Source organism: Dinoponera quadriceps, unplaced genomic scaffold (genome assembly GCF_001313825.1).
Source record: "Dinoponera quadriceps isolate SergipeBrazil2010 unplaced genomic scaffold, ASM131382v1 scaffold610, whole genome shotgun sequence".
In the NCBI taxonomy this organism is placed as follows: Eukaryota; Metazoa; Arthropoda; class Insecta; order Hymenoptera; family Formicidae; genus Dinoponera; species Dinoponera quadriceps.
The window spans coordinates 133,999-160,728 of record NW_014554699.1 but is presented as its reverse complement, the minus strand read 5'-3'; the positions used below and the strand labels follow the sequence as shown (position 1 = coordinate 160,728).

At 35.3% G+C, this 26,730-nt stretch overlaps 3 protein-coding genes across 5 annotated transcripts; 1 reads left to right on the top strand and 2 right to left on the bottom strand.

The window, feature by feature from the left end:
- The first annotated feature begins 2,367 nt into the window (after nt 1-2,367).
- LOC106740869 (transcription elongation factor B polypeptide 3-like) lies at nt 2,368-8,085 on the top strand. Its single transcript, XM_014612320.1, has 8 exons — nt 2,368-2,476; nt 2,663-3,764; nt 4,133-4,308; nt 4,431-4,600; nt 4,698-4,789; nt 5,110-5,309; nt 5,420-5,702; nt 5,805-8,085. The coding sequence occupies exons 1-8, from the start codon at nt 2,408-2,410 to the stop codon at nt 5,882-5,884; spliced, it is 2,172 nt and encodes a 723-aa protein (XP_014467806.1). The 5' UTR covers nt 2,368-2,407; the 3' UTR covers nt 5,885-8,085.
- A 274-nt stretch (nt 8,086-8,359) lies between these two features.
- On the bottom strand, nt 8,360-14,254 carry LOC106740871 (transmembrane protein 19). The gene is made up of 6 exons (XM_014612324.1): nt 13,228-14,254; nt 11,035-11,145; nt 9,728-10,015; nt 9,439-9,543; nt 9,128-9,343; nt 8,360-8,683 (listed from the first exon to the last, which is right to left on the bottom strand). The coding sequence occupies exons 1-6, from the start codon at nt 13,373-13,375 to the stop codon at nt 8,529-8,531; spliced, it is 1,023 nt and encodes a 340-aa protein (XP_014467810.1). The 5' UTR covers nt 13,376-14,254; the 3' UTR covers nt 8,360-8,528.
- A 93-nt stretch (nt 14,255-14,347) lies between these two features.
- LOC106740870 (KH domain-containing protein akap-1) lies at nt 14,348-24,882 on the bottom strand. 3 transcript variants are annotated; one of them, XM_014612323.1, is made up of 6 exons: nt 24,672-24,882; nt 18,998-19,768; nt 17,873-18,385; nt 17,087-17,302; nt 16,869-16,999; nt 14,348-16,784 (listed from the first exon to the last, which is right to left on the bottom strand). In XM_014612323.1, exons 2-6 carry the CDS (start codon nt 19,722-19,724, stop codon nt 16,671-16,673), a joined length of 1,701 nt encoding a protein of 566 aa, XP_014467809.1. In that variant the 5' UTR covers nt 19,725-19,768; nt 24,672-24,882; the 3' UTR covers nt 14,348-16,670. The 3 variants fall into 3 exon arrangements, with proteins under 3 accessions (XP_014467809.1, XP_014467807.1, XP_014467808.1); XM_014612321.1 differs by lacking the exon at nt 24,672-24,882 and adding an exon at nt 22,000-23,197 and having other exon boundaries at nt 16,671-16,784; XM_014612322.1 differs by lacking the exon at nt 24,672-24,882 and adding an exon at nt 21,913-21,932 and having other exon boundaries at nt 16,671-16,784.
- Between the last annotated feature and the right edge of the window lie 1,848 nt (nt 24,883-26,730).

Genomic DNA, 26,730 nt, shown 5'->3' with positions numbered 1-26,730 from the left:
AATCACAACCAGAAAATTCTTGCGGTGTGTGAACACTACTATATTGTTATCGATCATAATCTCGTACATATATTAACTTCTACTACTTGAAACAACGAAGAGCGTGTGAAATAACTATAATGTGTAGAGTTTTCCTCTCAGCGATACGACACTTTAATGGCTCTAATCAACACCGGATGGATACATAGAAAAAAGTTAGTCTTACAAATCAAGAATAAATATTCTCGTATGCAAGAAAGAATATTATAATCTTCTTAGAAGATTCTCAGTCTTGATTTGATTGAATTTGTTGTATTGATGCAAATATTACTTGAATTCAATTCAAGACTAAACAACTTTTAAGAAGATTATAACATTATTGCTCATATATGAGAATATCTATTTTTGATTTAAGACTATTCCTTTCTTTTTAGAACACGAGACAATGCCGACGAGACCTAACCAAGCCTTGCATGCATTACGTTAGTGATAATTTAATATATCCATCAAGAAAAATAAGTACGTTTCAATTAAAATTTATGCTAATAATTGGATCTTAATTAACGGAATTCTAAATAATGAAAAGTTCGAATGATTTACGTTCGCCTGTTTGCGTTCGCTATTTCGCCTGGAAACGTAATAGAAAATCAGATCACCTGTAAAGTGATGAAACAGTCAATGTTGTACTCAACCGTTGATTTCACAAGATCTTGTGTCACAACATGCAGTTTTGCATTCGTTAGACTTTTTTTTATGAATATTACGTGTAACTGTTACAAGAACTGGTAAAAATAAAATACATGGAATCATAAGTCGACAGTAGTAGCTATGTAATTTCAAATGTCACAATAACTTTAAATGTAACTTTATAATAGTATCATAATATTTATATGTTATAATATATGTTAGATATATAGATATATGTTATAATACTATTTGTATATATATACATCCATGCTTTTATTTCTTATGGCCGTATTTTATTTTTTCGTAGAGATCATGTGCAATGTCAATGTTGGTCACGTATTAATTAATTTTATCTAGAAGACACTTTATGCGTGTTATTACGCAACATCATTCATCCGATTCATCGGTCTACAGTATTTGTGCAATTTTTACAATAAACTTGAAACACATACGTGATACAGGTATACAAGTGTCATGAAATATATAAACAAATAAATCCGGTATATTAAGAAAATCAAATTAAAAATAAAGAAACCTTTAGATTGCTACAGTTTTTGCGCATGATATACGATTCCAACACGATCGATAAGATCGATATTACGCAGAATTTGCACAAACTAATTATGCATATAGCGTATAATTGTTGTTCGCATATTCAATGATATAACCGTTGGTGATTTTTCTTGGAAAACCGATCGCTAAGCATACATAAATCACGACTGCAGTAGTCAGTCATTATTAAGATTGGGTAAGTTAATTTTTATTCTTGACCAAGTTAAAAAGACTAAAAGTTAACGGCTTATAAAATGAACGTAGTTACATTAAAAGCTACCTAAACTAATACTAACTGAATTAAAAGTTAAGTTAATATTAAAGTAACTTGTTAAAGTTAACAGTTAATTATATGCAAAATCATGTATACGTCTAAAATCGGGAGATAAGATGCTTGAAAAACGTCAAAATAGTTTAAACGTCTTTCAGACGTTTTATGTCCCGATTTTAGATGTTATGTGCTGTCTGAATATATATATATGTATAGGATGTCTCAGAATAATCGTATACGGAGTGCGCCGGAAGATTCTTAGCATCAAATGAAACCATTTTCGTTCATCAAAATTTGCCCGACCTTTGTTTAAGTCAATCGCGGCTCGTAGCGGAGACTTTGGAACTAATAAGTTAAATAATAAGGGGTCTGAAACTATTAGACCCGATAAAAATTTCGAATAGACTACATGGCGCCGTCTAGTGTCTCTTCTCGTAACTACTTACAAATTCATTAAGATTAAGGCCGGTGTTCATAGTCGAACTTATACATACAACTGTCTTAAGTTCATCTTCAGATGCTGTACGACTCATTTCATTGGCTCCAAAACATCTGAAGATAAACTTAAGACGGCCTTGAATATAAGATCCGACTACCGGTCTGAATTCATCGAGTTAAATCCGTTGCGACTACTCCATTATGAAAAATACACAACACTTAATGAATTGTAACTTTGGCGAAAATGACGATAATAAGGTGGTTTGCCAGAAACGTTTTGCAACTTTAATCATTTTATTTTACGTCCAGTTTACAACATTGCTGGAGTTTAACGCACAAAGCCATTTTATTGGCTACGTATCATCTTAAGATGGTAGAAAGCATCCATCGATTAATGTTCGTAGTGTGTGTGTGTGAGTTTCTTCATCGTCTTTGCCAGCTACACCACGGCCACAGCTCTGAGCAGCTGGTAGTCGCAATATGTCTGTTATAAACAAGATCCACCATTACCAGCGAAGTATAGAGAAATGCGGCGCCAATTTGGATCGAGTATGCATCGTTTGACAGTATATTGCAAAAGTATTCGCGTCCGATAATGTGTAAAAGTTAATTCATTCTGGACGACGATGTCATAACCTCTACTGTCTCGCAGCTTCGGGCCATTTGAATATATCGATATCGCTCTCGCAAATCTCACTTTCACCCGAATTCACTTTTGCGTATAATTCTTTCCAGATACTTCATTGCATTACGAAGTTATACAATCTACCAGTGACAGTGCAGCACCTTCAAGAGACTGGAGTAGGAAGGACTGTAAATGGTTTAAGGAAATATGACGGTGCAGTAGGCAATGCTGCAAAAGCTTTGGTAGCAAAATGGAAGGCCATGGTAGTGGATGAATATTCCAGTGGGGAAGAAGATGATGAGGTCGGCGTAAAAATTGATAATTACACCGATAACCATGATGCGGTGAAACCAAAGGAAACTGAAGAAAATATTCTAGATCAAGCGCAGCAGCTGAAAAATACACACGAAGAGCTCAAGAATGAAGTAACTATGGAACAAAGTGCAACACAATTATACAAATCAAAAGAACAAAGTCCAAAGGATACAGAGGACAAGCATGGAAGACATGAGAAAACTAGTCATTCTTCCAAACACTTACAGAATGAGATGAAGTCCAAGGAATCAAGGAATAGTAAGAGCAGTTCGAGGAAAGACGAAACTCACAAGACCAGAGAGCAGAATCACAGCAAGAATGGTGATTTAGAAAAAACAAATGATAGATTGATGAAAAATAATGACAACACTAGTGGGAGAAGAACTCTTGATTCCAGTTCCTCAAAAAGAGACAGCAGCAGCAAGAGGAGTAAGCTGTCGGATAGCGGAAGTAACAACGAGACACAATTATTTATTTCGGAGAAAACTCATTCTTCGAGATCTTCAGAAATTAAGTTAAAAGTAGAGGACGATAAGGACAAATCAAACGTTAAACAGGAAAAGAAAAGCTCGCAAGAAGAATCAAGGAGCGGTCCTAGTAAGTTGAAGTCCCAGGATTCGAGTAGTAAGACAAAAGACAGCAGTGAAAAACATAAACATAAGAAAGATCACGTAGATCATAAGAGAACAGACAGCAAAAGAGATTCCAGTCATCACTCTAGCAAGGAAATATCTGAATCAAAGGTTTCCTCCAGCAGTAAGGATCACGTCAAAAGTAAAGACCGAGATAGAAAACGAGAACACAAAAAGGATAAGGGTCACCATGAAAAGAAGAAAGAGATAAAGATGCGACTGTCACAGGGGATAACCAGCAATGAAGGAATAGATTGCAATTCCGGTTAGTGCAGACATGCAAAGTGTGTTGAAAATGGTGTAAATTACACACAGTTAATACTATTTTGTAGTATTGACTAATTTGTTATTTTATTATGTCATGAAATGAAATCTACTTTTTATAATATAAATTTTACATTCCACATTATGGTAAATAAATTTGTATCCTTAAATATCTGCAGAGTTTGACTTCACATAACATTGATATTACTAAACGCAGTTGAATAAAATTGCTTTTTTCTTAGTTAAATATAAGAAAAAAAGTAAACACTAACATATACATTAGCCGGGGTTTTTAAATTATTAAATTAATAACCACAATCAAACAAAGAAAAAAGTATTCGCAAAGTATGATATTATTTTTCTTCTTAGGTGCAAGCTTTGCAGAAGCACTAGGTATGTGCACTATGCCTCAGCCATCGAGGAAACGTAATCAAAGTTCCTCTAATCCTTCACGTAAGGCAGGCAAAACTGAAGTAACATCGCCCCCGAGTAAAAAAAAGATGACGGCAGCGACAATTGAGTCAGAGTGCAGCGACGATCCAAACGTAATTTGCATCCTATTGTTTAACTCTCTCTTGACTTAAAAAGAATAACCGAGTGACTAAGATTATTCGAGAATTACTTCATGGGATAAGCAGTGATAAGTCAAACTTGTAATTTCTCACAGCCACCGTCTCTCTTGGCGTCGAACGTGAAACTGGAACCACTTAATGTAGACTTAGCATCCACGTTACCTGAAATCAGTCCCAATTACAAGCCATTACCACACATCAACCCAGTTCAGCGCAGAGAAGAAGCTAAGTTTGTCGACGACGTCATTCTCGTGAAGAATCAAAGGTATATTGTCCTTTTGTAGCAGCACCACAAAAGAACAATATGCAGTAATTTTGTTGTAATTTCGCTTACTTTATCTCATGTGAATCTTTACTCGCAGGACAAAGGTGTACTCTGGTAATAAGGTCGGTTACACGAGCGTGCCGTCGCTGTGCGAACTGAGTATGAGAGTGTTGATCGAAAATATCGATGGTAAGTGCCTTTTCTTGCCTAACAGACAGCACACTGGTCTGTTATATTAGAGTTCCCCGGGTTCGCCTCTCGGTAGAACCAAAATATTTTCATGTGCTCGTATCTCCTCTCCGATGGACTGACAAAATCCATCGAGAGTATCTCTGCCAAAAACCTCACTCAAATTGCCGTTCGGAGTCGGCGTTAAAACTGTAGGTCCCATATAGTTATGTATAATCTGCGTGCGCACCACAATTATATGCGTGTGAGAACAACGTCAAAAGACGTTACAAAACCGATATATATATTTATTCCACGAACATTTTGTATTGTTGCTATAGCTCTCGAGTTCACCGGTGGTGTACCATACGACATAATAAAGCCAGTCCTGGAGCGTGCCACGCCCGATCAGTTGTTTACATTGGAACATTACAACCCATATCTTATTGAGGATACTGGTACGTTATGGCAGTTCCACTGTAATCGGGAGTTTAGGAACAAGCAAAGGCAGGAAATGGAGTCGTGGCGTGAGATGTACATGGTGAGTAAGTTGAGAATTATAGAATCCAAGCACAGCAAAATAAAGAAGACACGTTCACGACACTCAATCCGAGCTGTTTTTCGTACCGATTAAATATGTTAATTGTGTAGCGCTGCTTGGACGAGAGAGAAGCGAAACTGAAGACACTGACCGCCAACATCAAGCAATCCATTGACAAGTCCGTTCCAGTGAGATCTACCAAGCTCGCATACGTGGACAATGTCGTGAAGCCACCGCGAAACGTGCTGAAGAAACAGGCGAAATACGGCACGGCCAATGACACGCCTGCCACAGTATCGAGTTTAAAGAAAAAGTTAACCGGCGGCGGTGGGACTAATAACGCGACGAACATCGCTGTGCCGCCACCGCCGATGTCACGGTTTAAAATGTCGAGTGAGTATCTCCCGTATTTTGCTCGCCGATCAATTCTAAGTTTTCATCAACAGCCTATCACTCGGCTAACTTCTAATATCGATATACAATTGATCCTTTCAGCGTCGAACAGCGTGAAGAAGACTAAAGCACCGCTTATGGCAAAAGCGTTACAATTAATAAAGGGACGTTACAAACGGTAGTTACACAAGGGTTGCATATTATCGATGGTATTCAATTTCCGTAGGTAATTAGATCGTACGTACATTCATCATCTCACGATTATTCCGATTCCGTTGCGATTTCGACGCATCAATTTCATTTTCATGCATTTCACATAATACCGTTCTTCCGTCACTTCTGTTTTGTCCGTGTAATAAATGCTTGTGTTCAGCGAATCTTGTCCGAAAATTGTGTGTAACGAATTGACTATATAGGAAAACTTGTTCTGCTTATTGTGTTGGGACGCAATATCCGAAAGGAACGTAAATATTTCCAGTACTCATGACAATATCCTTTTTTTAAGCAACTATAGAAATTATTTATATCGTGCGCTCAGTTCACAAAGAGCTCTTAGCGGTAACGAATTCCTTGTTTAATGGAAAGTATATTTTATATTTATATATTTGGATTCGAAACCTTCTGTTAACACATTGTATGCCATGCTGAATGCGAATACGAACCTCAGATTCGTATTTTGGAATTTCGATCGTGGTCGTGTACAAAAATCAGATTAAAATATCACCTACCGCACAAGTTGCGTCCGATTAAGCAAGATGCTTACTAAAAAATTTTTATGTATAATCATACAAAATTATATCATTATAATTATACATAATTTCAAGCATATAGAAACAAAAATCGACAAAAACAAAAATCATACATACGTAATCATTTTTTTCCGGGTAATAAAATAATTGTTATAGCTGGATATAAAATCGTCACCTTTAAATAAGTAACAAGGCTCTTGTGGAAATCCATGTGTCATTCAAATGTGGCACTCAATGTGTTGAGTAGGCTATAAATTCCTACACACACACACACACACACATACACACATACACACACATTATTAAGCTAGGAATTCTTGGGCTGAGTACATGCTCTTGAATTTTAATAATTAGATTTTCGATTGTACGTTTTTGGGACTGTTTTAACAACACTGTTACGAATACCGATACAGAATAAACACGGAAGTGTATTCTGTGTTTTAGACCTTGCTGTGATTCTTTCGATGTTTTTAGGTGCAGTTTTAATGCGTACACTCTGTAAATATTATGTTGTGGTGAGACACAGTGGATAGATAATTAATCGATCTATCCTCACTTAAATCTTGCGATCGATCGTAACGTAAAAGATTTTTAGCATCATAATCATGATACTGGTTAGAAGTTTTAATTAAAGAACAAATATATGGGAAATCTCGTTTATCTAGATCGCTTGATATAAAAAGTTCAATGAATATTCGATATATAAAAATATTTTGAATCAAATTAAAACTGTTTTTTTCACTAATATGCTAGAAATGAGAAAATTATGCAGTATATACTTTTATATAATTATATATATAATTACCAATAAACGAGATATCCTGTATTTGTAAGAAGTTGATAATTTAATCTGTTCAAAGAAAAGTATGGATCAAAAATAAAACCTGCAAAATTGTGCGTCACCTAGTCCATTTTACCATCACATATTTTAAACTGAATATAATTGAGTAGTACCAAGGATGTGATATGAAATAAAAATCGGGCACTGTATTGTTTTCGCGTCAATTGAGAAGCATATTTAATTCGAAATACGAAAAATGACATATATATATATATAATTGTGGTTTAAAATATATTATTATTTTCGGTAAATATTTATTATATAAAACTTTATATGTAATTCAGTCAAAAATTATAGATATTTTAGCTATACATTTTATATACTTTATATAAGTATGCGTTATATTGAAGTGTTCTATTGAGTCGTTTTGCAATGCCGAAGTAAACAGACTTTTATGTTATAAACCGAAGAAGAAATATTAATCTAAGTAAAGCTCCATAAATTTGTTCCTTTAACAAATTGAATGCCACGTTGGATTCGCGTGTGAATCTCATCAGAACTGAATTTTCTAGCCGCCACTCGCAATCGTATACAGGATCTGATTACTTAATACATTGTCAACTATACAAGTTGCACCCAATTAGGAAAAATATTTAGTAATAACATTCCTAATTGAGCAAATAAAAGAATCACTCGTAAATGGGTGACGAAATTTGTGTAAATTCATTATCTAATTGTAGATAACGTAGCACTCAAGATGATAAAGGAACATTTAGTGCCCGGAGATACCTTAACCTCCAGCAAACAACACCAACTATTGCATGTAAATTATACAATAAAAATGTAAGCCTTTTGTAAAGTATTTTTATAAAACCCATATTTTAACCATTTAATCGATGTTGTACAATAGAAAAGTAAAAAAAAACACATGTTAAATTGTGAATATTTATTTAAATAACAAACATTTATTAAAGTTACATGAATTTTATCATATTCTCTTTTATATTGTAACATCTGCAAAATTATTCGTAAAAACATAGACCAGTTAAAATTACCGATACCTAGATCATTGATTTTCGGATAATATCTATTATATTATAAAAATTAATACAATAAAAAGCACCGAATAATACATTATATTATGAGTTTAATATTTTAATACCTTAATACATAACATTAATATTAGTATCCAAAGTAATACATCCCTCATTAAAATAACGTATAAAGATGCGTAATAACAGTTAGGATAAATAAGATGTGGACGCAATGATAAATTCTATTCTAAACAAGTTTCACTTACGGCCAGAAGATATTCGCTAATTTCGGAAAAGTGAGAGCGATAACGATGCTAGACAGAAGATTTACGCAGTGATTATCTAGAATCTGTTTACCGCAAATATGTTTTACACCTTTCGCCGGCCGCCCCACTATAAGACCGTCCTCGTTTACTCCTATAAATATAAATCATCGTTCATCATTGTACGTCACACGCGATAATCCGTTGATTTCATTTATTATTATGAAACACACAGTAATAACTCGTTCAAAGGATTTATGCATTGCAGGATGAATTAAATTTCAAACAAACTCCAATAAGCAAGAAATCATTAATACAACATTTTTACAATGATATTTTACATGTGACGTTTTCAAATATATAGTTCTTAACGTTATATACAACGTCATTGTTAACAATATTTTATTTTGATTTGAACATTAAAAATAATATTTCTACACTATAATTTTAATATTTAGGAATATTATATTATCGGGTAATAACAGTTTAAAAACATTTATAAAATATTATGTCAAAATGTTTATAAAATCCACGTAAAATCAATATTTCGAAAGTGATTTGATTTAACGTTTCTTGCTTACTGAGACGTGTAAGTTACCAGAGTATTGGAGCGTCGCGCCGAAGATGGAATCCAGAATGCTGCCAAATAAGCCACTGAAGCCTCCAATAATTACAATGGGCCACTGTGGTGCTGCTAGTTGTAGCATAGCCGTATCGACGGTATTTAACACTGTGATATAGTAGACAAGGCCAACTACTAAGCCACCAAGGAAGGAACACAAGAAACCTACCCACGATACACCGCCGTTCGTTCCTTGAATAATTAGAAAGTTAGATCGAGATAAATAAAGCGTAGATATTCATCTACGCTTATCAAGATCAATTCACATTTTTTTTATAGGTTCTTACCTCTTGGCACCCTTTTTCTCGTAGTAATGAGGAAATTGTCACCCGTGCCGATCACCATACCCAATTCTGAAGCCCACGTGTCGCCGCAACAACAAGCGAATGCTCCTATAGGACAAGTCAATAAAAATTAAAATTGTGTTTATATTTCGATTTGACTTGGTTATAGTCATATCCTATCATATTCTTCAAACAACACGAAAGATTTGATCTATTGATGCACAAAGAACAGCATTCAGGCTCTGATGAGCCCATCTTTTTACATTACGGATTAAGTATCAATCAATTTTACCTAATATCCCAATGGATAACCATGAACTTCGATAATATTTATCGAAATCGACGGGTCGTTCTCCACATCCAACATCCAACAGATATAATATACCCAATTGTGCAGCCATCCCGCCGTTACACAACACCTGTACCCAACCCCGTTGACCTCCTTCCTTGAAATTAACTTCAATTTTTTTCTTCTGTGCCGAACGAAATTTCGTAGCTTTGGACCCAGTTACGAAAAACGTCAAGAGGGCCATTAAATGGGCAAAATTCGTGAGCGTTAGTATAAAACCCAGGAGAGAGCCTACATAAAGAAAAATGATGTTTCGTGAACAAAACTTCTGTAATTTCTTGAGTTTATTCAATAATTACATGTATTAATTCTAAAACGCCTTTTTAGATATGACATACATAATAACAAATATTTTATACTTGTGTTAAAATCGGTCCAGACAGTACAGAGATGAGTGAAAGTTCATGGAGAATTCATTTTAAAGAATATGTACAGTCGGCGATAAAACGGTTGCAACCGTTTTTTCTCCTTTACATGTTTCGAAAGATGTAAAAATTAGAATGAAACGAAACATGCGCGATAAATAGTTAGACAGCTGTGAAAATTATATATGCACATGTAATATTTAGACAGCTGCCTAATCATTTGTTGCGCATGTTCGTAGATCATAGGTTCGTTTCGTCACGTTTCGTCATATTTCCTGTATTACTGTGTTATTTCGTATTCCCTGTGTTCTGAATTATTTCAAAATAAAAGTGTTTCAACCGTCCCGTGACCGATTTATATATGCAAATTAGCTTTGATGCGCGAGGCTATTTCCCTGGACGGCAGAGCAAGTTTAAAAAAAAATTTTCTTTTTGAAACGATACAGCGCTGTCCGTCAGACATTGCAGTGCTGTATCGTTTCAAAAAAAAATTTTTGAGTGAGCCACTATAGTGGCGTGTCGTCCTGAAAGATGATATCCGCGAAAGCCACTATAGTGGCGTGTCGTACCTAAAAGATTAATTATACGTGGCAGTAAAACACATGGCTCGTAAAATAATATTCAAGTTTATAATTGTAATATCTCTCAATTTTTGTAAAGTAAATTTCTATATATATTTTTCTAATTTCTTATAGAGAATCTTATACTTTTACAATGTCAAAATATTATTTAAAATAATTTTAATAATTCATATTTTAATTTTACGGGAGTTAATGTTTGCTGCTTTCTTTTTATATTTAGAGTTTATGTGCGCACACACTTACATACATACACTTTATATTCTATTTTCCATTATACCGTAAAATTAAGAAATTGTTTCACTACCGGAAATTGCACCGCTGATGGCCACATATCCTTTGCGTAAACCCCAAACCAACAACAAAACCGGTATTACGATCGCGGCTAACCATCTCCACGGTGAGATCACTGGATATCCTAAGGTGAAAAATAAAATTTATCAAATGTTAGAAATACATATGGGAAATTCCATAATTTAAATAAAACTATAAATTTCGCATAAATCTAAAATAAAAGTATTATTGTGATAAAAATATAAGTGTAAGATTTTGAATTGAATTCGTTCGATTGCGCCAACTAAGGCAGACTGTCAAGACTACCAATCTTTATTAAATCAGCGAAATAATTTTTCAGCATGCTTGAAAAACTGACTGCTTGCAAAATTTAAATAATTTAAATAGAAATTTAAATAATATATTATATAACCGTGCTTATTTCTTTAACGATATTCCATTTAATATTTATCGGAATATCTTTTTTGCATAGTCAGCCAACTTGCCAACCGGAACTTATAATTATGTAAAAATCAGAAGAAGTTTGATTGGATTGCAATAAAATATATTTATTTAAATGTAATTTAATTAATTCAAACTTCTTCTGATTTTTACATAATTATAAGTTCCGGTTGGCAAGTTGGCTGACTATGCAAAAAGGATATTCCGATAAATATTAAATGGAATATCGTTAAAGAAATAAGCACGGTTATATAATATATTATTTAAATTTCTATTTAAATTATTTAAATTTTGCAAGCAGTCAGTTTTTCAAGCATGCTGAAAAATTATTTCGCTGATTAATTGTCGCACGCACATTGAACGTGTCAGATTGAACGTGATCGACTGATTACTTTTTTTAATATGAACGTCACATATACTGTGTTGTTCCAGTTCGAAAATCAGAAAGGAATATTTAGGGTTAAGATGTTACATGTCTAAAATGCGAATTTGGAATTTTTTCCAATATATAGTAAAAAAAATATTTTTAGTGCTCTATTAGAAAAATTATGCACCTGAATTTATGATTAGTCGATGGAAATATTTTGTTAAAAATATCATGAAATCGATGAAAAGTGAAATGAAAATTGTTAGTAGAAAAATTACTCCATATATTCCGAAATGAATCAGTTTTCCTTATAAAATTTAATGTAATACTGGGAAATATAAAGAAAATTAAGTTATAATGTTAAAAAATATTAACAAATTTTTTGAAATATTAGATATGAAATTTACTGAATTTAAGTGAAAATAGAATTTACTGAAATATCGATAAAATAATAATGAAATGGGGTCAATTGAGGGAAAACTTAAAATACATTTCAGTAAAATTTCATTATACTTTCAGTAAAATATTTCCATCAAAGTATATATATATATATATATATATAGTCAATCACGCAAGCAGCAACACTGTTTTCATAAGTTTTGGAAGACATTTACATGTCCAATAAAATTATTTTTAATGATTCGCAGATGTATATTTCTATTGAATACGAGATGCGTCGCAAAACGCATCGAATAAAACTGATAATCTAACCTTTCTTGATCTGTCCTTTATAGCTGCATTGATAAATTGCTAGTAACAAAACATACTTGTCTCACTAACTTATTGCACCCGTCAAGCCAAAAGAACAGGCCACTTGTAAACGACTTGTAAACGGTCATATGATACGTTCGGGAAGCATACTGTCGCGCGCTAACGCGACATTTTGTACCACATTAATATATGACAAAAATAGAATGACCATTAGCGCTGATGAGTACTAATAACGTGCTTCCCGAACGCATCCCAAAATATCTATCACGCCGCATCAACCGTGCACATGCGTCAATGAGGGTAGGCTGCGTTCAGTAAAAATCAACGTTCAATGATCACTTTGCCTCCGATTGGTACACATTTCTGGAGTCGCCAAGAATCTCAATCTCCAATCGCAGATAATAAAACAGACATACGCATAATCTTTTACTGACACTGGTTCCCGTTGAATACGGCCATTATAATATTGTTTCATAATTTGAAAGTCATATTTACGGTCATCTCTGCATGTTGCATCGAAAAGTGGCATGATGAAGTTGATTAAATCGTACGTCGGATCGTAAGCATATTTATGATTATACACGCGTGAGAGATTCACGCTTGACCGGAATTGGGGAAAGAGAAATATTCTAACCTAACAAAATTACTTCGACAGATTTCGGGGTCTATATATTGTGTATACAACACCTTCCGTGAAATTAGAAGACTCGGGCGACAATGTCGAGTAAGTTACATTCACTATCCAGAAGAGCATCGAGATTGGAAGAGCGCAGGCACTCACGAGCACCGGCAAAACGTAAGAGCTTCGGCCCTCGCGATGTTCGAAATCGACCATATTGAAGATTTGTAAATTCGAATGAATATGACTCGTGAAAGTTCGGAACTAGAAGTCGCTTAAAAAGATAGAACTCTGAGTTAATATTCGGTCAAAGCATTCGAAGTGTGAACAATATGAAAGCGCGCGAACAACTAAACAATGATATCGCGGCGAATTGTGAAAGATAAGAATGTCATGCCAGTGCGCACGCGCGAGAATCTTGAGACGTGACATCACTGATCGAAGGTGTAGGGGTATATCGAAGTGAACTTTCAAGTGGTCGAGCGGACTGCCACTTGAAATGGTGGAAATATAAATTTACATTTTAACCTCTTAATTGGGTATGACGAAATATTTCGCTCATTTGCACCATTTCAAGTGGCAGTCCGCTCGACCATTTGAAAGTTCACTTCGATATACCTCTACACCTTCGATGTATATTCGAATACTGGGTATGACGAAATATTTCGTCATACACGAACTACTGCTGCAATTGGCATGACATTTTTCGTCATGGAAATTTGCCGTAATATTTTGAACGCAAACAAAAAAAATTTATTCCCCCGATTAACAGGTTAAAGAAAAACTTGCAGGCGAAGCTAGAATATTGAATTTCCAATCTTATGCGTATATATGTAACATTAAAAATCATGGATATCGATCATTTAACGTTTACTCAGGGTGGAAACGTGAAAATATTTTCAAATCAGAAAATTGACACTTTTCACGAGTTCACGCTGGAGAAGAAGGTTCCTTGGAAGTTGATCATAAATTTTCTCTAGCGTGAACTGGTAAAAAGTAGAAATTCCCTAACTTGAAAACTTTTGGAATTTTCACTTTTTCCGCCCTAAGGAAAAATTACACGATACCCTGAATTCTCAATTTAGGGAATAATAATAAAGCATGCTTAACGTAGAATATATATTCCCGTTGCAGCAAGTTTCTGTGCTGTATGGGTTAGTCTCGTATGACAATCAAATGCGAACGAAATTCGTATACAATAGCGATTTATTATTATTTCATTACAAACATCTGTTCTTTTATTGTTTCTACTTAATAACATAAAACAATAATGTGACTCTTAGCGTAATTCTGTCTTGTCATGTTGTGTGCACTCAATTTTATTATGCTTTATTATGCCTTGTGATGGTAAGCCGCAAGGGTCTGCGAAATGGTGCAAGTCTAATGATGATGAACGCCAAGAGTATTATACTGACGTATATACAAGATGAACTTAATTAAATGCAATAACAATAAATGAAGTATTGTATGAGGTTTGAGTAGTCAGTGTATGACCGCAGTCAGCCCCATATATATTATATATACAAAGTATGAGTATAATTTTCTCATCGCTAATAGTTACTATATAACGACGTTCGTTGCGCTATATTGTTGCTATATCGTCGTACTAATTGAAGAATCATAATGAATTATAAATCTTTAGTTAATCGCAACGCGCAAAGAAGCATTATTTTATACACATTAGAGCTGTCTAAATGAGCCAGTCGCTCGCGACAATCTTGTTTTGTTTCTCTCACTTTGTTCTCCTCACTCTTCTAGCTTCTGAAAGAAAACTATCAAAGAAAATACGACGCAAAGCGAGATGATTGCGAATGCTTAATCAGACAGCTCTAATATATATCGTGGGTGATTTTACAATAGCTGTATGACTCCAAATATATATATATATGTATATATATATATATATATATTATATATTCCTAGAAAAATATTTCTATTATATGTTTACATATCAACAATAGTAAATATTAACAATAGCTCTCAGACCAATTTGCTGTTGAGCGCAGTATTTAAATTAGAAATCACTTGTTTTGTCCAGTTTATACTGATTTTTACTGCTAATCAATTTTATGTATGAAAGAAACCCTCATGCGATGAAATCGTAATTAATACTCAAGTAAATAATGAAATATAAACAATGTTACATTGAGCTTCTTTGGAATAATCCAAAAGTTTATTTTCGAAACGCCACGAAAGATATTACCTCATAAGATGAATGCATGTTATATGAGAATAATTAATAAGCATAAATTAGCGATATTTGAGATAATTATTCGAGATAATTAATTCTTTTTTTTACAATGTACATGTTATCAAAATGTGATATTTGAAGGGTAAATTACTTAAGTGAATTGCCAATGTTGAAATAACAAGGAAAAGATAACGCGGGATAATAATCGGAACGCGACGCATAACAATAATTCTTACAGTAACGCGTTTAATACAACCAAAAATGAATGCAGTATACGATCTAAATTGATGGTGTTTAACACAATATGAGTCCCGCGATCTTCTCTGATCAGAAACGTTATTGACATTTAATAAAATCATCTTATTGAATTGTACGAATTTCCCGATTCGTCCGTGTTACTCGTGTGTGCAACGACTTAATTTTAATAGTAAACGTCTTGTAAAACGCAAATTCAGTATATATCCCATCCTGAATTACGGTCGGCATATCAGTAAATCTCTAAATTATTCTTCACTATCTTTCTCTAAATATAAATATTTTATAATTGAAAAAGAATAAACATACACTATGTACAAAAGTATTATGAGGATTCAAGAGAGTTAAAGATGGCTGCATTATTTTTACAACAGTCTCGAGATATTCACCTGAAGGGGCAACGAATACAGTTTCCTGAATGTTCATCGAAAGCTATCTGAAAGATTTGTCCTTGCGAATCACATTAGCAATACGAAAACATTCAAGTTTTCCTGGTAAAAATGGGGGGAACATTGCGAGCGATATAATACAAAAGGGATTGTTGTAAAATAAAGTCCTTACATTAGCGGACTAAACTAAATCCTTTGTACTTGTCAGAACTCGCTTGAATCGACGAGTTTAAGCTTACAGAATTTGTTCTTTTTCTCTCTTTCTCATTGAGCAGTATTTAAGGAAGTATTAGACGTGCGACCAAGATTTTACTATAAATTTTACATATATAATGAAATATAAATGTTTTTCTTTTTAATTTAAAACTGTTACCGAAAATTGTTATTCTATACTACAATCTTATGGGTTTTATACTTCGCTATGAATGTATAAGTACTCTCCAGGTTATTGAGAAATGCGAATGTGAAGTATTCACGGCAATCTCGATAAAAAAAACTATGAGAGAGCAAGCGATCGACAAATTCAAAGGACAAAATAATTAGTTTTAACATGTTTGATACATTATGATGGCGACTACCTATCTCTCGACTTCAGTCGATATTGTCTAAGAACCACGCAATTATGATGCATGATGATTCGATAGGAAACAAGAATGATAGACTTTTTCTACAATTCTTACAAATGAGCGGGTTCTTCGAACAATTCGAGTGATGTTTCTGGAATTATATCTTCCGGTTTTGCGCGTTCCGCAAATCCGCGTGCCACTAATTCGTCAGCGAGGGAAAGTACCTAAAAATCAAATCAATAATTTAACTCGTACGAAGGATAAAGAAGAGAAAAAGAAAAATGTGCGAAAAGAAATTTGTAACTTACCCCATATTTCGGGAAATTATAATAAATATTCGTATAAACATTCGAATCAACATAACCTTCAACCTGGGCTTGACCAACAGCCCCACAACAAATTTGAGCTATCACCTCATAAGCACCATCCAGCCAAACACCTAGAATACATGAGTAATCCGTATCATACATCCGAAAATAAACAATCCCGAATGATAGGAATATGTATCTCATCAATACATGGTTACCATTCTTCGGCTGAATATGCGCTAAAAAAATTTCGATCGCTTGGAAGGGCAGGTTCAGGTATTCTGGCATGATATCTCTTATTTGTGAACTACTAAATTCATAGTAACCGCCGTGATCGAGCAGTCGCATTTTATGCCTCTCTCCCAATAGATCTGGTTTCTCCATACATACTCTGGCCCACATGTTTTGCCAATATGCGACGTAAATCATGCCTCCTGATATGTAAAACAATTGTAAGAACAATATGTAAAGACAACATGTAAAACAATACGTATGGTTTTAAAGTTTCGGGAAAAACCGTTTTCCACAATTTTACCGCAGATTTTTTTATTTTTTATCTTTTTTACAGAAAAAAATTAATCTAGCAGGTTTTAACCGAACGCACGTGAATTTGTCTAAATGAATTTTTGTACCCTTGGGACAGAAACCGAAGAAATTCGCGAAAAAAATGGAGAAGAAAATTGACTTTTCCAACACTTTAAAACTCCAACACTAAGGGACGTTGAAAATGCCCCATCCAGAAGGATCTATTGAATTGGGCCTAAAGTTACAGGATATTTGGCCATCATGGGGGACCATTTGAATCATCCTATGAATCCATGATTGTCAATGAACTGGGATCATTTTGTCTATCTGTTTACCAAGTCTCAGCCCAATCAGATACGTACTTTTAGGTGGAACGTTTTCAACGTGCCTTATGTGACAAACATGTAAAACAACATTAGAATGTAAAGGTATCTCTGATTTTCGCTCGAGAACGTGCGAAAACATTTACAATCACTTACTTGTCAGCACATTCGGCACTGACGATTCCATGTTGTTATATGCATACGTCATCTCCGCGTCTAAAAGTCTCAAGAAAGGGAACGTCGGATGTGTCGGGACCTGAATAAAGAGCCAATGTGGCTTGACGATGTGCGTTACGACGATATCATTATTGACGCCTTCGATCAAGAACAATTGCGACCAGTGTGGTACCCATGACGTCTCCACGGGCATCACTTCAGACGTCGAGATCTCGATTAGTGTCACCTCCGGGAACTTCTTCTCTGGAAATTTCTTTCTTATCATGTCGAGGGCGATAGCAATACCATCTGCGTTGCCTTCTATCGAGCAGATCTTCTGATCGCTAGCGTCCGGGTGATCATTCACGTATATCTGAATTTCCGCCTTTGTACGGATATTATGCAAAAAGCTACCGTGACGTCCGATCAACCTGCCCACCAGTTGTTGCGGTATAGCAAAGTAGTAAGTAGTCTGTTCAACGTTGGTTTTCCTATATCCGTTAATGCTTCCACCTAGGTGACAGAATCAAGTTAGTCCAGTTCCTTTATAAATTGATGCCTCTATTGAAACGTTCTTACTTATTGAGAAGCTCTACGATCCTGCCAATAGAGGAACGTAATAATTATTCGATATAATGCGAGCTCTATCAAGTAGCATTAAGTTCGGATCTACAGTAGGTGTAATAAAGGCTTCAGTCCCGGTCTACTAATAGGCGTTTTAAGCCTTAAAAAATTGACCAATCACAGATGAATGTGAGAAGAATAATCGACTGTGATTGATCAATTTCTTAAGGCTCTCGAATAGTCATTATGATTGTCCTTGTTTAATGACGTCAGAAGCGAGGAGACCCATGCCAAGATTTCTTGCGTTATATTTTCAAATCTCTATCGTAGACAGGGATTTAGGCTTTCGTTTCAAACGAAAATGTATTGTAATTTCTGACGTAAAAGGCGTTTCCCTCGCTGCCAAAAGTCGTAATAACGCTTAAATGTTAAAAATCGCGACGTCTGGTAGCGTTGGAAATGCTTTTTGCTGGAAATTACGTAACGATTTAACGCTTAGAGTAAAAGGCTAAAGGCTTACTATATGGGCTTACTATTCGTAGTTCCGGACTAATGACTCACCTTTTCCGCTGTCTGTACTCCCTTCCTCGCTCCTAGCTTCATCTATGATACTGCCTTCCAGGACTCCAGAAATCGGACTGTGATTCGCAGAGTCCCTTTCGTAGGCCGTTTGTCCCACGGCCGCCCCGATGGCGTCTTCGGGATGTTCCTCGGTTAATTGTTTGCCCATGTTGCAGTTGAATTCGGTGTCCTTCCGCTCAGATGACCCCGTCTCGTTTTGATGCGCGCTGCTGCATCGCTCCTCTTCGGTGACGTCCTCGAATACCCTCGTGATATTGTTACCGAGCTCGATGTTGAAGGAGGAAGGCGTATTCCGTCCCATGACAATCGTCTCTAAGTAACTCGTGCTCGGATTGCTGCCTAGCTGTATATCCGTCGTCGGTTTAACTTCCGTACAGCTGCTGTCGCAGGACTGCGGTACTGACTTCCTGGTTGGGATGTCCATATTCTCGCTGACCTTCCTTGGGACGCGAGCCGGCTCTTCCTGTTGCGTACAGCTGCTCGTCGAGAAGGATTGATTTGTCTCCTCGTTGGTGGAGTTATCATAAAAATTCGAGTTGACCTCCCTCAAGTAGCTCGTCATCATTCTGTCCTGGGAATTTGATTCCACGATTCCACCTGGGTCAGCTCTGTGTATTCGACGACGTTTGTACCAAAAAAGACCGAAGATCAAGGCCACCGCCGGGAACGTCCACTTTACTAGCTGCACATTCGTAGAGTACATCATACTGCAAGTCCACTGTAGCTGCCGTTACCGGAAGTTTCCGTGTACTGAAAATCGAGGTGCCAAGAATATCTAAACCTCGAATTTCCACGTACATTTCAGTGGTGGTCATTCCCATATATCTAATATATAACTAAGAGATGAAAATGACCAAATCTGATGATAAATTACTCTGATGATAAATTACGATAATTTTGGAAAGCTGGTAATTTAGGAAAAAATTACAGAAAAAAGCTTTTGATATATTATTGATATAAAGCATTTTATTATCTTAAAGACTAAAGCTCGAGAGGAGCATTTAGCCTTTAAGATGAGTAAAATGTTCTATTTAACTTATATTTTCCAATATAAGTTAAATATTTTCATATTGTATATTGATATACTTTATATAGCATAGTATTTAGGATATACTTTATATAGCATAGTAATTAGGAAACTAGATATGTAGTAACTAAAGAAATTTAAAAAAATCTTTTTGGTGTGTATGTATGAGGACAGCTGACCGACAAAGCGTTGACAAGGTTGAATGAAATCTCCCTTTTTTTGTGCAATGAATTACATAAAAAAGAAGTTTAGAAGTATTTTAAGAAATGGAAACTCGAATATCATCCAAGGATTGGATAAATAGCTTCCTTTCTTTTATCTGAAGGATATTTCCGAGATTATCAGATATAAATTTGACGAGAATATAAGAATGTTGTTTTATCTTATGTATTAGTGTGGAAAACGTGAACGATGCAACCTATTTGTATATAAAATTATCAAAAACAATGAATTTTACCAAAATTATCAATAAATTACCAATAAATTACAAGCTTATTGCAATTTTATCATAAGTAATCGTCACTTTGAATCTGATGATAGTTTTACGTCTCTATATAACATAATACAAAAATTTTTTAATGATTTACACACAGTAAGTCTACGTAAGATCTACGAAAAAAAGCCACGATACATTGTCTTCTTATTTATTATTATTAAAGACGTTACGATATTACAATCATTACGATTAATTCTACATGAGTAAGTAACCACCTGCTGATTATGGACTACATGCGGAAATAGTGTAAGACGAGACGGCACCTCGACATGAAATTCCAACGGCTTTGATGCGTGCATAGTTATCAATTTTTTACATTCGCGTGCGCAAAAGTACGATTCCAATTACGAAATAACTTAATTTTTTTATTTAAAAACGCGCGAATTAAAAAAAATGAATAAAAATTCTAGTGAAAATAAAACACACAGCGACTTATTAACCGAATAACAATCGATAAAAATGCTGCAACAATTACGATCAAATACGACAAGCATTAGCGACGTGATAGGCGATATACTTAACGGCCGGCAGAAACAGTGGACTTACATAATAACAACAACAAAAATAAAACGTGCGTAATAAAAAAATTATAAATAATTCTGTAAATAAATAATGAATAATTAGATATAATTATTAAGTGTGAAGTGTAACCGATTTATACATTAGAATTTAATAAAAAGGTTGAACACACACACACGAAAATCTGGCACACCGCACGGAGGCATACATTTCAATTGCATGCAAAGCAAATCAGCCGAAAAAGGTTAAATAACACGTATATTATCACGTATTATGCGTAAAGACGGTTCCTGTTGTGTAAATCCAACTTGCGTTACGTACGTAAAATTCGAACAAAATCAAATATGGTCGGTGAACCGAACCAATGGGGTTGCTTCAAAATATTTGCAAAAACGAGGTAACGCTCGCAAAGGACCTTCACAAGACTCGAGATATCAACAACAAGTACCGCATTCCCTACATTTATCCTGAAAACAAAACGCAAAATATTTAAATGATTCGGCAGTCTATCCTCTTAATATATCCTCTTTGATTTATACCTTTTTGATACCAACATTTCATATATATATATATATATGTGTATATGCAACTTATGTATCACAAATTAAAAGGAGAAATGGAAAACAGCTGTCGTTTTGCAACAAGGAGAAAACGTAGGCAGCGTCGACTCGCGATATCAAGATTGCTCGAGAGTTTTGAATTATGTCACCGAAGCACGACGAGAAGACTCTCTCACCGTCGAGATCGCGATTACACAGAAACACGGGGATATAACAATCTGTTTACATAATTCAAGGCTCTAAACGACGATATTAAGGATCTCGAGATCGAATTGCTCGAGCTGTTACTCACAATAACGTAATATTACGCGATCCATGACTGAAATGTTTCCAGGTGGTTGCGATAATAGACAAAATACTCCTCGAGGATCCGATTTACTTTTTTGAAAATCTCCGAGGGACCCCCACACGGAGACACCTCGTGAAGTTGGAAAGCGAGCTCGGGGCGACGTGTGTCAAAATTAATATGCAGGTTGATCGTACGAACGACCACGTATCGATGCCGCGACTACATTACTACTACGGCTCCGTGGCTTTTCAACACGTGGTAATGCCGAGAAGACCAGTCCGACTGGAACCGCTCGCCGGTTACGCAGGCGCGGCCACGTAAAGTAGCATTCATACCGTGATCGAGATCTTCGATAAATTTGCAGAGAGCCGCGACGCAAAGTGGCGCGCGAGCGGACTTTCTATTCTAATTGCCTTGCGGGCCGGGAACAAAATATCGGCAATATCAATTGATGATTTTTCATCTTTATATTTTTTATATTTTCTTTATATTTTCGTCGGTCAGTCTCAGCATTAACGCGAATTACTCAAGGATACAAAACACCAGTGCACTTCTGGGTCGCTTAGAACAGTTATCACGCTCGAAGGAGCGGTTTAGCGTGCTCGTATCGCACACTTATCGGTCTATGCGTGCAACAAAGTATATAAACCGCTAGCTGCGAAGTACACCGTCGCGATAAATTAAATAAATATTCGTGACACGCTGCCGATATGAAATTCACTTTTCGATATAACATTCTATAAAAGAATGTCGAATGATGGCAATGGCCAAGTAGACAGCAGTAGAGTTCCCCGTCTTGGGAAGGCAACGTTTAAGGGTTCGAACAGTTTCGACTGTTTTCCGGAATAAGAAAGGAGACTGACTGGGATGAAGTGATGGTGCGATTTGTCATAATCGGCATGGCCCAGGTATACTATGGCATGAAGAAGAGAAAGGGAAGAATAAATTGAAACCAAGAGGCCATCTCATTTGGATGAATCTTGCATTGCAGAAACTTTAAGCTTGAAGAAACCGAGAAGGTTCTACACATTCTTCTACTTGTTCTCTATTTTTTGTCCGTAAATTTACTTGGGATTTGTGAAAAACTGGTTTTATTGTAACCGCAGAAAATTATCTTTTTGGCTAATTCTCTCTCTCTCTCTCTCTCTCTCTCTCTCACACACACTATTTATCTATCTATCTCTCCATAAGATTGAACGAAATCATTGGGAAATATTTGAAAATCACATGACACAGCAGTCTCCAACTTTCTTTTGCTGCGAACCTAAGAACTAATATCGGAAAAATATTCCAGAATCTATAAATAGTAGTATCAATATTATTCTTATAATTTTGCACCCATGCGAAATTGATTAAATAACTGGTGATAGTCAAACCTAGTTCCTAAACATCAGGAGGAAAGCCAAACAAAGAAACTGTAATCCTAAAAACCAACATATATTAGCGAACCATTCAATCTTAATTCTTTATCGTGATGTCTTGATATTTTCCACGATACGGCTAATTATAAAGACAAGAAATTTTGACATTAAAAATTGCTTTAAATAAAAAAGACAAAGCTTTCTTGAGGCTACTGTGTTCTCACGGAGACTATCTTGATTAACAACGTTAGAAGCAAAAAAGCACATGCTCAAAATTCTCACAAAATATTTTGAGGTAAAAGAACAGATTTGTAAAATATTCCAAAAAAAAACTTCCTTTGCTCCGACAATTAATAACTAGTTATAAAACTAAAGTGATCAATTAAAATGACAATTAAATAATAAAAAGTGAATGAAAATTAAAGAGATATATAGATAAAAGATCGTTATACTAACTTAACAGTTATTTAATTATTTATCTATCCATTTACTGATTATTGGACTATAGGGAAAATTTTCCAACTATTGTATAAAGCTGTTCAATCGATCACAAATAGCATTTTATGAATATATCTTTTTGTTTCAATATATTTTGCAAAAATGTTGAGCATGCTTTTCACCTCAAGATTTGTTCATTAACCTCTTACTTCTTTAGAAAACAGGAAATAGCCAAAAAGGATTTGTACTGGAAGGCACCTTAGAGCACATCCCTTATCCCTATAGCACATCCATGTTTCCCTATTATTCCACATAAAGATAATTGCCCTTTATCCAGACATTTATAATTATACAATTCGCGCATATTCTATATTTATAGTACTCTATATTTAAAATGATGGAAACGATGGAAACGATATAATAAACATAAGAACGAAGTTTGTACGCGAAGGGCTTCTCTCCTCCATTCTGGCCGTTGAACCATTTACTGCCAGATCTAGTCTATTATTAGCCGAACGTACCTGCGAACCTTAATTCGAACGCGATTTTAGCTTTGTAAAGAAATAAGGAAATAAGCTACAATATGAGCAACATGCAACACAATACTGACGATGTGTGACGATCCGGCAATCACGAGAAGCAGCCGGGAAACAAACGTAATTGAGGCATAAGCAGATGAATGGCTCCACATGTGTATCGGACATGGAGAGGGCACCTCGCTACTACGGTTGGTTAGAAATGAGATCTGAGAAAGGAAGCTTTACGAGAATAACCGTTCCCGATATCTACACAACTTATCGATCCCCGTGGACCCCCGGCTGCGCACTCGTATCTACCGGTAGTTAATTAAATCTTACTTCTGTACTTTATCGCGTCTCTACCTAAGAACTGTGAATAATTAACAAAGGCGGCTGCCGCGTCGCCACGCCAAATAGCACGAAGCGGCCGGATTGTCGAGCTTACCGATGTCGTTAACAGTTCAGATGTTGCAACTGGTTCACGATCGATAGTGTACTTCGACTGAATGCTTATTGAGAGGATTCCTGTTGCACCGAATGAACGACTTTCTGCGAAATTTCAAACGAATGTTCGCCACGTGATACTGATGTTTTCCCTCGTGTGTAAAGATACAATATGGCAACTCAGATTTCTCGGCCAGCGTGCTTACTTTCCAACTGGGCGATGAGACAAGACTAGAGTGGAAACTTGACAGACTGAGCGGTACATCGCCGCGTCCAGATGGCGCGAGTAACTTTCAATTCAGCTCCATCTTCTGGGTATCGATCGTGTAATTTTTTTCTTTGGGCGGAAACGTGAAAAGTGAAAATTCCAAATTTTCATATTAGAAAATTCACATTTTTCACGAATTCATGCAAAAAGAGAAAATCCCTAGGAGGTCATGAATCTCCTCTAGTGTGAACTCCTGAAAAGTATAAATTTTCTAATTTGAAAGTATTTCACTTTTCACGTTTTCACCCTAAAAAAATAGTGTGATTGATACCTTGTTTAGATGAGATTGGAACAACGCCATTTTCTTTCTTCACGAATAAAAAAAAGAAGATAAAATTTCTCCTGCTGTTGAATTAGAAAAACTTATTTCAAAATCATTATTTAATTCCTCCGTATATATTCCATATAAATTATAGGCAATATCCATAGTCCGTTCTTATATTTGAGATTGTCTCAAGTTTATCTTCAGATGATATAACAGCCAACGTCCCTTGCAGTATCTTAAATGTTGATAACTACAAATAATTTTACATATAAAATTAAACTACGAATATCGCCCTATTAATTATTGTTATGATCAAACGTAAATCCTATGATTCTAATTATCGAATTATACTTTTATCGTTTGCTTCTGCGAATAGAAAGTCTAGAACTTTTACCGACATTGACACCGTTAGATGGCGCCAGGTAGTTCGTATACTGCTGGAAGTGTAGTTTCAGAATAGCTGCACTCGATTTTGAAAAACGGAGACATCGATTCGCTCTGGTTGCTCCAGGAAAGTCGTTTTATCAGCTAGATATTATCTTAAGATAGGTTTAAGAATCAACCGATGTCTCCGATTTGCAAAACCGAACGTGTCTGTTTGCTAATTGATAAACATCTGCTAACAAGTCGCCACTATGCTTATTGATGAATCGAAGTCGTACTATGATTCAAAACGCAAATTTAATAGACCTTTCACTTCTACGAACTATAAGATATAAAACGAAAATAACAAAGATACCAAAATGATGTCAAAATGATGTCAAGATGACGAGAACAAAACTCATTTTCCGACCATTTTGGCGTCATTTTCACGTCATCTTCATTTTCTATTTTATTTCAACTATGAACTATGATTCAACGGCGGATGATCGATTTTTACCCTCTGACGACACAATACAAAGTTGATAAAGCAGTTGTTTCTGAAGGCCATTTGAACGGATGATGCAGTGGAATCTTAGTAAATCTTTAGTATACCATTCAAAGGTATATCTATTTGTTAATCATCTTATACAGTTGCACTTATCACAGGAACAACATCATTACCGAGAATTTGAAGCACAACGTTTCTTCGTTCGACGTTAGGTGTCGTATTAACGTGCAATAATCTCTTCTGTATTATCTTTTGCGTGCATGCAGCACGGTGCACATTGCACCGTGTAATTATTCTATTACTCGATAGTGTCTACTTTTACCATCAGGATTATCAATATTTTTTTTTAACAGACTCCTATATTTAATTACTATTATTTATCGGGTTAATAAGCTGAATCGATCTCACTTTAAATATTCATACCCGATAATTTATTTATCTTGTTTATTATACAATAACGGACTAACCATGATGTGAATATTTCAAAATATCTTATTAAAATACGAATATATATATGTACAAACACATCATATGTCATATGTCATACCGGCGATACCGCCGAGATATCCGTTGTTATTTCCCGTCCTATCTGACGCTGATAGAGAAACGGTGAAATAACAATTAAACAAAAACAAAAGAAGACCAATTTCAAAAAG

Coding starts and splice junctions, on each gene's coding strand:
- LOC106740871 (XM_014612324.1), bottom strand. CDS start 13,375: ATGGTCGATTTCGAACATCGCGAGGGCCGAAGCTCTTACGTTTTGCCG. Junction 9,344..9,438: donor GAGAAAAAGGGTGCCAAGAG/GTAAGAACCTAT, acceptor TAATTATTCAAG/GAACGAACGGCGGTGTATCG. Junction 8,684..9,127: donor CGCGACGCTCCAATACTCTG/GTAACTTACACG, acceptor TTATATTTATAG/GAGTAAACGAGGACGGTCTT.
- LOC106740869 (XM_014612320.1), top strand. CDS start 2,408: ATGTCTGTTATAAACAAGATCCACCATTACCAGCGAAGTATAGAGAAA. Junction 2,477..2,662: donor GCGGCGCCAATTTGGATCGA/GTATGCATCGTT, acceptor AATTCTTTCCAG/ATACTTCATTGCATTACGAA. Junction 5,310..5,419: donor CGTGGCGTGAGATGTACATG/GTGAGTAAGTTG, acceptor TTAATTGTGTAG/CGCTGCTTGGACGAGAGAGA.
- LOC106740870 (XM_014612323.1), bottom strand. CDS start 19,724: ATGATGTACTCTACGAATGTGCAGCTAGTAAAGTGGACGTTCCCGGCG. Junction 17,303..17,872: donor AGTGCCGAATGTGCTGACAA/GTAAGTGATTGT, acceptor TTTACATATCAG/GAGGCATGATTTACGTCGCA. Junction 17,000..17,086: donor GCATATTCAGCCGAAGAATG/GTAACCATGTAT, acceptor CATGTATTCTAG/GTGTTTGGCTGGATGGTGCT.